Raw genomic sequence first — 11827 nt, 5'->3', positions numbered from 1 at the left:
AGAGAACATCACAGGTAACCAAATAAAAGACATGTACAAATATAAAGTGAATATACACATAGGTATGTATGTATATATACATATATATATATATATATATATTATGAAGCAAAGGGGTAGGAATTAATAGTTGTGGGAATCAATGCAGGCCTTTTGCAGGAGGTAGTGTCTAAAGTGAGCCTTGAAGGGACATCAGGGTACCAAGGATTGAAAAAGAGCAAAAGAATGTTCTATAATTGAGCAAAGACACAGAGACAAGAGATGTGTTAATAGGAAAGTGAATAATGAGATAAGTCCATTAGGAGAAGTACTGTTTAATTAGTATGGAAAGATAGCTGGAAGCCAGATGATAAGGACTTTCACTGCCAAACTGAAACTTTTGTATTTTCTCTTAAAGGAAATGGGGAGCCATTGAAGCTTATCAAGCAAGGAAGTGGCATAGTCAGACCCATTCAACATCTGTGTGGAGGATGAATTTAAGAGGAAAGACATGAGAGATAGGGAGACCACTTAGGAGGCTGTTACAATAGTCCAAGTTCAAAAGAGGGGATGAGGCTCTGGACTGGGGTGACTGCTACATTTACTCCTGGTAGGTGGATGGCTAAACCTGAAACAATAGAAAGCAAAATGAGACCCATTATTTCCTCCTTTTGTGACAGGCAGCACCATTGAAGGCATATGGAGTTTCCTCAGCCTTTATGTGTCCAAAGAGCAATATTCAGCATTTCAGTGCCCCTCCTCCAATACTCTGAACCTCCTAAAAAAAAGTCAGAGACTATCAGGATCCAGTGCCCAATAAAGTCAGCAGGGCTGGGACCTCTGACCTTATGTGAGTTTCAGTGGAAGATGTGATCATCAATGATGCTAGTTCAATCTTGGGACCCTTGGAAACTTGGGAATTCATGTCCTACCAAAAAAACTCTTTTTATTGATCCTTAGACATATCATAGGCTCTCAAGACAGGACTTTGTAAATAAAATGAATGCAGTTCAAAGAGGAAAGTAAATGGTAATTATAGAGGGAAGAGAATTGGATTTAGAGGTTAAGGATTCAAATTCAAATCTTACTTTGTCATTTGCTTCCCATGTGACCTTGTTCATGTTACTTACTTCTCTTTCAGGTTACAAATTGAGGAGTAGAGGTAAATATAATGAATGGAAATTCCTCCTACCTGGAAGCTCCATCCCTGAAATCACAGATCTGGGATAAAAATGACAGAAATAACAAGTTGCATCATCATAGCATTTTAAGCTTCACAAAGTAAACCTTAGAACAATCCTGTGAGCTATGTAGTGTAAGTATGATTTATACCCCATTTTACAAATGGAGAAACTGAGGTATGGAGAGGTTAATTGACTTGTCCTTGACCACAAAACTAGTGCCTGGATTCAAATCAAAAGCAGTTCAGGGCACTAGAAGCCTTATGGTTTACTCTGAAGGCACAGGGTCTAGGTTCAAATTCTGACTGTCACTCTCTGTATGAGCATGGGCAAGTCATATGGACAAGATACATAATCTCTCTGGATCTGTTTTCTCTTCTATGAAATGACCTCTGAGGTCCCCTCCTGCTCTGAGTATAGCTATAAAAGCTTTGTGTCCTTGGGCAAGTCAAAGAACTCTCAGCTCCATCTGTGTCTGAAAAATGAGGAGGTTGAATCAGACACTATCCAAAGACTCTTGTAAATCTAAATCTATGATCCTGACTCATGGATTCTTTTGATTAATACAAAATGTTGCCCTAAAATGACAAAAGTGGAAAGGACCTTGGTGATTGCTAAATTCATTCTTGGAATTTGGTTCAGGGAGTATCTCAAACCTATTTAAGGAGTTCATAAAGCCAAAACTATTTTCATAATAATACAAAGATGTTTCATTTTCTAATATCAATAGATATAATTCAGGATCAAAAGTTCTTTTATGGGAGAGGTCCCCAGTGGTTTGTAAGAATTTATAAAGGTCCTAAGAAAAAAAAGTTTGAAAACCACTTACTTAATCCACCCACATCACTTTATAAAGACCATCTTAAAGGACCCCTTTCCACCATATACCTCTGCCTCCTGTCTCTCTAAGGAACAAGTCCCTTTTCCCATTTCTCCTCCCTGAAAACCTAGGGGGAGGTTTTAATCCTTTGAAGTTGTGAGAAAAGGCAGTGGGAACCTAGGAAGACTTATTCCTCAGAAGTGAGGGCAGAATGAAGAATCAGAAGATGGAAGAATAAAAGGGAAGAAGGAAATCTTTGCTTTTGAATTCTTCAGTTCCTCCAGACAACATCAGGCTTCAAAAGATTATTCAGTCAGTGTGAACTACCAACAAGGATGTCACAACACACTTAGAAGAACAGATATCAATGATTTTATTGGTGACAAGAAATAATGTGCTTTATGCTGTTATTTACTAACTTTAAACCAGCTGTTCCTATTCGCTGTTCTTGATACAATTTCTTGGTTTGGTTTTTAAAGCATTAAAATTTTGCAAGTTCCTGAAGACAATCCAATCTGCTCTCCGTCCCTTGTTTAATTCTGGACTCAAAACATCATCCCTTTGTACTGGATGGATAACATATATACATGCAAATGTACATCATACCCCAAAGCTGAGCTTAAAGTTTGAATGACTTCAGAACAGTAAATGCTATATACATTTTAAAAATAACATTTGAAAGATAAATTTTTTAAAATATGGATAGGTTTCTTATTAAAATTTAATCTAACCATCATCTTAGGTTATATTTCATCTACTTATTTTTCAGATTTTCCATCAACTGCTGCTCAATGACTGAAAAGATTGCATTTATAATCCTAGAATTAAGATCATCCAAAGAAAGAGCTTTTGACATACACTTGATAATTTTGTTGTGATCTCACAAGAAAAAATCCATTGGAGATAGATCAAGAGACTCAGCTAAGCAAGAAGACTCCCCTCAGAGCAACTATGTGGTTAATGGATAGAGCACCGGACCTGGAGTCAGGAAGACCTGAGTTCAAATCCGGACTCAGACACTTAATAATTACCTAGCTGTGTGACCTTGGGCAAGTCACTTAACCCCATTGCCTTGCAAAAAAAGGAGAAGAAGTTGTGTAATACTGGAAAATAAGGGGAATTATCAAAGCATTCAAGAGAAAGAAAGAAGACTCCCCTCTACAGATCCACCTATCTGAAGAAATGTCATACAGAAGGTATCACACACACAATCCATGATGACTTGCTAAAATTAAAAATTACTATTAAAATTCACAAAACTAATTATAAATAAAATTTAAATAGTTTTTCAATGATTTGAATTTTTAGGTCTGGGGTATTATAAGAAATTATAAACTAACACCTTTCAAAAAATCTGGAAAGACATATAAAGTGATGCCAAGTTAAGTAAGTAAAGTAAGCAGAACCAGGAGAATATTGTATACAGTAATAGCAATATTTTAAGAATGATCAACTGTGAATGACTTAACTACTCTTAGCAATACAATAATCCAAGTCAATTCCAAAGGATTCATGATGAAAATGTTATCTACCTCCAGAGAAAGAACAGATGAAAATGAATCCAGATCAAAACATACTAGTTTTCACTTTTTCATATTTTTCTCTTTGCGTATGTGTGTCCTTTCAAAACATGATTAATATGGTGATATATTTCATATGCTTTACCAGAGTGAACTGAGGGAAAAATTAAAAGTAATCTTTAAAAAGAATGCAGCATTTATGCTTCTAAAATTTTAAAGCTTAAGGCTACACTAAGACTTTGGGAATACCCAATGTATTTAAAGGAAAATCTTCACAGAATTTGTAGAATTAGAGATGGAAGGGACCTTAGAGGCCAGCTAGTCTAATCCCTTCATTGTAAGAAGAAGAAATGGAGGCTTTGAGAGATAAGTGACTTGTCCAAGGTCACATACATGTAGTAAGTATCAGATATAAAACATGAATCCCCAAGTCCTCTGAGTCCAGAACCAGTACTCTTTCTACTTGTCTACACTGTTACCTTCCAGGTTGGCCATCATCTGGTCAATGGACAAGTATTCTCATAATATCAGAAGAAAATAAAGAATGTCCTGCCCCACCTTCAATCCTCTGCCTGTTAGTCCTATGTCAAACTTCTAAGAAGTCATAGGTAAGAGTTTCATAAAATAGACAGACATGGAATAAGCAAAGTTTGCATTATGGGAAGGGATGTCTAAATAGAGGATATCAAAAATTGATTGTATAGATATTTTTAGAGAAAGTAATACTATTCACTCCTGAGTCCATTTAATAGGTGCACCTTAAATTTGGGACCCAAGCTAAAGTTATATACTTGAAGAAAACATGAGAATAGACCAATAGCATCCATGGGAAGCTATTCTTAAGGGAAATGGAACAGGGAATGGGAAGTACACTATGATGCTCTATTTGGATCCTTGGTTATCTAAAGTATTCTGAGCTTGAGGCAAAAGCGATGCAGCCAACTTAGTAAGGGCTTTAGCGATAATGTCCAAGTGGCCATTCATTGTCCTTAGCTCCACAAGAATATTACCCACATCTGCTTCCAAACTTGGAGTGATTGAAGGAACCTGTTCAGAGCCTGAAGGACCCACATGAGAGGTAAGAGATGGGCAGGTCTCCTGTGGGGGCCAGTCCTCCACACTCACTCCCTGATCATTTCCCTCTTTCCCACTCACATGCAAAGTTCTGTCTCTTTTCCTCTCTGGAGCCTGCATGGTTCCCACGGTGGGAAGCACATGCTCCCGTTCACACCCAGGGACCCCACTTGGAGGTGTTGCTGAGGTGATGTTGGGCAGCCAGTCAATGAGACGAGGGGCTGGTTCTGGGGATGTGTCCAAAGGGGAGTAAAGTCCAGTATGTCTAGTGGTGCTAGAAGTGACCTTTGGTGCCAATGGGAGCAAGGAGGGCAGCAAAGGCTGTAGGGCTGAGGAAGGAGGTGAAAATGGTGAGGGCCCATGCTCACAGGATGAGGACGGGGATGGGAGATCTGTGGTGGAACGACCAGGTTCTTCAGAAGATAAGAACAAGGTTGTGGAAGATGGGGAGTCCAAGCTGCTAGGTTCTGAATCTGTTAAGGAAAAAAACAAGAAATTTGTCACTTACTCATTTTAGTAAGCATCTATTAAGCATTCCTTCAATACCCAGCAATAGTATAGCCAGGAGTAAAAGAGAGAGGTGGGGGGGGGGGGCTAGAAACAGAGGAAAGACAGAGAGACATAAAGAAAAAGAGAGATGGGGAGAGAGAGAGAGAGACAGAGAGAGACAGAGAGAGACAGAGACAGAGAGACAGAGACAGAGAGAAAGAGACAGAGACAGAGAGAAAGAGACAGAGACAAAGACATAAAGAGAGAGAGAGACTGATTTCCTACATTGGGAACATGAGACGATTAAAGAAAAGAGTCAATTCATTTTAATTAAAACATTATTTGACAAACATTGTACACAGGAACTTAAATACAAAGTAAGGAAAGGGTGATTAATTTTAAATCAGAGTATGTAAAATCAGCAATTATTGATTATACACTTTCTATATGCTAGACACTGAGTTGAAATCTCAGTTCAGTCATTTCCTGAATGTGTTACTTAATTACAAGCCACATTTTCTTTTCTGGGACTTGATTTCCTCATTTGTAAAATGTGAGGATTGGATTCAGTGATATCTAAGACCCCTTACTACTCTAAATCATCAATCTTATGGGAGAATAAAGGAGAAGATAAGAAAGGAGAGAGGAGAGGAGAGGAGAGGAAGGAAGAAGAATGGAGACAAAGGAGAGAAAATGAGAGGAAAGGAGAAGAGAGGAGAAGAGGGGAGAAGAGGGGAAAGGAGGTTAGGAATTCCAGGATGATAGAGAACATGAGCAAAATAATCTTTTCTTCTGAGTTGGGAATAATAGAGATGGGTTTGTGAGACAGTGAGAGCTCCTCTCTAGCCACAGCAGAAGGTTCCTATTGCATAATGCTTTAAGATGCATTAAATAGGAAGGATGGTGTTGTCCTTTCTCCCTTTCTCTCTTAACAACATCATACATATCTCTATTCCATTTATTTTGTATTTTATGTTTTACCTCTTGATGGAAAGTACTACTCCAACATTTATCCCTGTATTCTAACACAATTACTTGAACATAGCGGGAATTTAATAAATGCTTACTGATTAACTGTTAATGAGTAGATAAAATAATTTAACAATAGAGGTTGTCATGTGACTCAAGACAACATGTATACATTTTCACACCCCCTTTCCATCCATCATCTCATTTGAGCCTCACAACAGTCCTATGAAGTAGGTACAATGGGTATTATTTATTTTTGCCTCATTTTACATGTGAGGAGATTCAAGGAAATTAAATAACTTGCTAATATCCAAAGGTTAAGTGACTTATCCAAGATCATATAAATAGTAAGCCTGAGAGGTGGGACTTCAACCTATGTCTTCTGACTTCAGAGCCAGGGAATTTTTTCACCAAATCAAGCTGCTTTTGCAATAATAAAATGTCATGTTTATGTAATGGGATTTGGTGCTTGCTCAGACCACCTAAAATGGTATCATTCATATGGGATACACTTGGTACCTACTCCTGGAAAATAGGAGAAATGCCTGGTATATGTGTGCACATTTTTCCTTAGCCATCTTCACCCTTAGACACACGTGCTGAAAAAGAGGAATTATGCTCAATCAGATCATTTTAAAGATACAGACAGTTCAGGCTATATAGTCAATGGAAAAACATTGGTCCCAATCATCTGGTAGGCCAGAGCAGAATGTGCTAGCTAGTTCTCCCAGGAGCAGATCACAAGTACCTGTAAGGTAGGAGACACCATTTTAGGTGGTCTGGACAGGTGCAAAATCCCATTATATTTATAACTTTAAGGTCACTATGCTGTGTGTGTGACATAATAAGGGAAGCTCTGGAACTGCATTTGTCATAGGGATTCTGAAAGTAGTGACTCTGGATTCCTCATCAGGCCAAAGTGTTCTTGGTTCTGACCATAGATCCCAGAGAATGTTAATATGTCTCCATTACAGGTCATCTGGGAGCACATCTACATTAAGACTAAATAGGTTTAAATATTCTAGGAACAAGAAATACCCAAAATATAACCATTTCAGAGAACAGTTAACCAAGAATAGGACCTTTACAAAGTTTCCAAGTAAATGATGAAACTGGATCTCTGGCCTTTATGGGCACTTCAGGACCCTAATTCTAATGGAACAATAGGAACAACACTAGACCAGTATTTCTGATAAATGCTTCATTTCTAAAATTTAAAGCAAACTGAGTCAAATTTAGAATACAAGCCATTCCCAATTGATAAATGGCAAAAGGATATGAATAGGCAGTTTTCAGATGAAATTAAAGTTATTTATGGTTATATGAAAAAACTCTAAATTATTTTTGATTAAAGAAATGTACAGTAAAACAACTCTTACAGACCATGTCATGCCTGTTATATTGGTTTATATAACAAAAAAGAAAATGATAAATGTTGGAGAAAATTGAAATACTAATGTATTGTTGGTGGAATTGTGAACTGATCCAATCATTCTGGAAGGCAATTTAGAATTATGTCCAAAGGGCTATAAAACTACCATACCCTTTGATTCAGGAATACCACTACTAGTCTATATCCCAAAGAGATCATAAAAAAGAGGAAAAGACCCACATGTACCAAAAATATTTATAGCAGCTTTTTTGTGGTGGCAAAGAATTAGAGATTGAGGAGACATCCATCACTTGGGGAATGACTGAGCAAGTTATGGTAAATGAATATAATGGAATACGATTGTGCAATAAATAATAAGCACATAGATTTCAGAAAAACTTGGAAAAACTTATATGAACTAATGCTGAGTGAAGTGAGCAGAACTAGGAGAACATTGTACACAGTAACAGCAACATTGTGTGATGATCAACTATGGACTTAGCTCTTCTCAGGAATACAATGATCCAAGCCAATTCCAAAAGACTCATGATGGAAAAATACTATTTATATTTGTTATTATCAAATCCAAAATGAATACTTGAATTGGAACCCCAGCTTTACTGGAATTCACAACTATGAAGATAAGTCATTTAATATTTATTTTGTTTCCTTAACCTTAAGGAAGTAGGTAGACTAAATAAACTCTTGAGATTTCATCTAACTTAAATACTATAAGCAATTCTCTAAGACTATGTGTGTTGCTGTTGCTCAGATATATTGGATTCTTTTTGACCCTGTAGGGGTGTTTTCTTGGAAAAGATACTGGAGTAGTTTGACATTTTCTTCAGAGGATTAAGGCAAAAAGAGATCACACAGATTGTCTAAGGATAAATTTGAACTCAGACCCAGTGCTTTATCCACTGAGTCATTTGGCTGTCCCTCTAAGCCTAGAGGTTACTGAGACCTGGAAAAGACCTTAATTTAGAAAGACCAACACTGCATCTGCATCCTAACTTTTGTCATTGGACTTCAATGATTCTGGAAGATAGAATAAGACTGAAGACTGAACAACTCTGCTTAAAATAATTCACTTAAAATAATTCACACCAAGTCAAGACATCATCCTCATGATATCATTGATCCTCTTTAAGAAGGATAAACAAGAACAATGGATGAAGTGCCTAACTGAATTGCTAAAAGTAATTTTTCACCCAGGAATTCCTTATAACAACAAAATAAATTACAAATCTGTCTAAGGTTCATTTCAGCTTTATCCCTAAAGCTGAAATGAACCTTAGACAGGAGTGTGCTGGTAAATGTTTAATAATCAGCTCTCCGGGGCAGTGGCGGGGGGGGGATGTATACATGCTACACTTTTTTATTTGAAAACAATTACAAAATACTTTTCACACAAATAAAATCAGATTTAAATAACTGGGGAAACATCACCTGATCATGGATAGGCCGAACTAAATTACCTGTTTAGTGCCCTACCAATCAAAATTATAAAAAATTACTTTAATGAGTTAGAAAAAGTTGTAAGTAAATTCATATGGAAAAATAAAAAGTCAAGAATTTCCAGGGATTCAATGAAAAAAGTGCAAAAGAAGGTGGTTCAGCTTTACCAGTTCTAAAATTATATTATAAAGCATCAGTCATCAAAACTGTCTGGTATTGGCTAAGAAATAGAGTGGTAGATCAATGGAATAGATTAGGTGCAATAGCAGGAAATGCTTATAGTAATTGCTGTTTGTTAAACCTAAAGAATCCAGCTATTGGGATAAAAATTCTCTCTTCAATGAAAACTGTTGGAAAAATTGGAAGTTAGTATGGAAGAAACTTAAATTAGACCAACACCTCACGCCCTATACCAAGATAAGATCAAAATGGATACAGGATTTAGACATAAAAAAACATTATTATAAGCAAAATTGAAGATCAAGGAGTAGTTTACCTGTCAGATCTATGGAAAGCGAAGCAGTATATGACCAAGAAGAGATGGATAACATCATTAAAAACAAGCTAGATAATTTTGATTACATTAAATTAAAAAGCATTTACACAAATAAAACCACTGTAACCAACAAAAGAAATGTAATAAATTGGGAAACAATTTTTACAACTAGTATTTCTGACAAAGGACTCATTTCTAAAATATACAGAGAACTGAGTCAAATTTTCAAAAAAAAAAAAGGGCATTACGCAATTGACAAATGGCCAAAGGATATGCAAAGGCAATTTACAGATGAGGAAATTAAAGTGATCCATAGTCATATGAAAAATTGCTCTAAATCATTACTTATTAGAGAAATGCAAATTAAAGCATCTCTGAGGTACCACCTCACACCTCTCAGACTGACCAATATGACCAGAAAGGACAATGATCAATGTTGGAAGGAATGTGGGAAATCTGGGACACTAATATATTGTTGGTGGTGCTGTGAACTCATCCAACCTTTCTGGAGAGAAATTTGGAATTATGCCCAAAGGGCAACAAAAATGTGCATACCCTTTGATCCAATAATACCACTACTGGGTCTATACCCTGAAGAGATGATGAGAAAGGGTAAAAACATCACTTGTACAAAAATATTCATAGTGGCCCTGTTTGTGGTGGCAAAGAATTGGAAATCAAATAAATGTCTTTCAGTTGGGGAATGGCTTAACAAACTGTGTGTATGTCATGGAACACTATTGTTATATTAGAAACCAGGAGGGATGGGAATTCAGGGAAGCCTGCAAGGATTTGCATGAACTGATGCTGAGTGAGATGAGCAGAACCAAAAAAACATTGTACACCCTAACAGCAACATGGGGGTGATGACCAACCTTGATGGACTTGCTCATTCCATCAGTGCAACAATCAGGGACAATTTGGGGCTATCTGCGATGGAGAATACCATTTGTATCCAGAGAAAGAATCATGGAGTTTGGTCTTTTTACAAAGACCAAAGACTATTACCTTTAATTTAGGGGAAAAAAAACATTATCTTACTATGTAATTCTGCTATCTCTTATACTTTATTTTTCTTCCTTAAGGATATGACTTCTCTCTCATCACATTTCATCACATTCAACTTAGCTCATTGTATACCATGGAAACATTGTGAAGACTAACAAACTGCCTTCTGGGGAGGGGAGGGAAGGAAGATTAGGGGAAAAATTGTAAAATTCAAAATAAATAAAATAAAAAATTTTAAAAATAAAACAAGTACAAAAATTTTTAAAAAAAGAAATTTTATTTTTCCACTTATAAGCAAAGGTAGTTTACAACATTCATCTTTTGAAATTTATGAGTTCCACATTTTTCTACCACTCTCCTTTCCCTTCGCCCTCCTCATGGCAGTGAATAATTTGGTAAAAGTTGCACATGTACAATGGTACTTAACATAGTAACATATTTCATATTGTGAAAGAGGAATTAGAACTAAGGGGAAAGGAAAAAAATATAAGAAAGAAAGGAAAAACATAAAAGAAGTTTTTAAAAAGCAAGCATAGTAAGCTTTGATTTGCATTCAGACTCCATAGTTTTTCTTTGGTGGATGGCATTGTACATAGCACATCTCTCAGGATTGTCCCTTCTCTCTGAACTGCTGAGAGGAGCTGCATCCATCATAGCTGATCATCTCACAATGTTGTTAATCTGTACAATGTTCTCTTGGTTCTACTCACTTCATTCAGCATCAGTTCATGCAAGTCTTTCTCTAAAGTCCAACCACTCATGATTTACTATAGAATAATAATATTCCATAAAATTCATTTATTATAACTTGTTCAGCCATTGCCCAGTTGATGGTCATCCCCTCAATTTCCAATTTTTAGCCACTACAAAAAGAGCTGTTATAAATATTTTTGAGCATGTGAAACTTTTCCTGTTTTTTTATGATTTCTTTGGCATAAAGACATAATATTGATATTGCTGAATCAAAGGGTATGAACAGTTTTATTGCTCTTTGGGCATAGTTCCAGATTGCTCTCCAGAATGGCTGGATCAGTTCACAACTCCAATAATAGAGCATTGATATCCTAATTTTCCCACATCCTTATCAACATTGTTCATTTTCCTTTTTTGTCATCTTAGCCAATCAGAAAGGTGTGAGGTAGTACCTTATAGTTATTTTGATTTGCATTTCTCTAGTCAATAATGAGTTGGAGAATTTTTATATGACTATAAATAGTTTTATCAAATGGAGAATGGCTTATGATCATATAAAGTTGATTCCATTCTCTATATATTTTGGAAATGAGTCTTTTATCAGAAACCCTAGCTGTGAAAATTGTTTCCTAGTTTTCTGTGTTCCTTCTAATCTAGGTTTCATTGGTTTCATTTGTGCAAAAACTTTTTTTTAATTCAATATAGTCAAAATCATTCATTTTGCAATTACTGAAGTTCTCTATTTCTTGTTGATCATAAACTTCTCCC

General features: G+C 36.2%; 1 protein-coding gene across 1 annotated transcript in view; it reads right to left on the bottom strand.

Moving 5' to 3' along the window:
* Positions 1 to 1536: 1536 nt before the first annotated feature.
* Positions 1537 to 11827, bottom strand: part of RUNX2 (RUNX family transcription factor 2) — a 459712-nt gene continuing 449421 nt past the window's right edge. Inside the window, exon 6 of the mRNA XM_074237073.1 lies at positions 1537 to 5047. Within this exon, the coding sequence (XP_074093174.1) occupies positions 4383 to 5047 (665 nt within the window). The 3' untranslated portion in view covers positions 1537 to 4382. The remainder of the gene's footprint in view (positions 5048 to 11827) is intronic.

Source organism: Macrotis lagotis, chromosome 5 (genome assembly GCF_037893015.1).
Source record: "Macrotis lagotis isolate mMagLag1 chromosome 5, bilby.v1.9.chrom.fasta, whole genome shotgun sequence".
NCBI classification, from domain to species: domain Eukaryota; kingdom Metazoa; phylum Chordata; class Mammalia; order Peramelemorphia; family Peramelidae; genus Macrotis; species Macrotis lagotis.
Note: the sequence above shows the minus strand (reverse complement) of the source record. Positions and strands in the feature narration are given on the sequence as shown.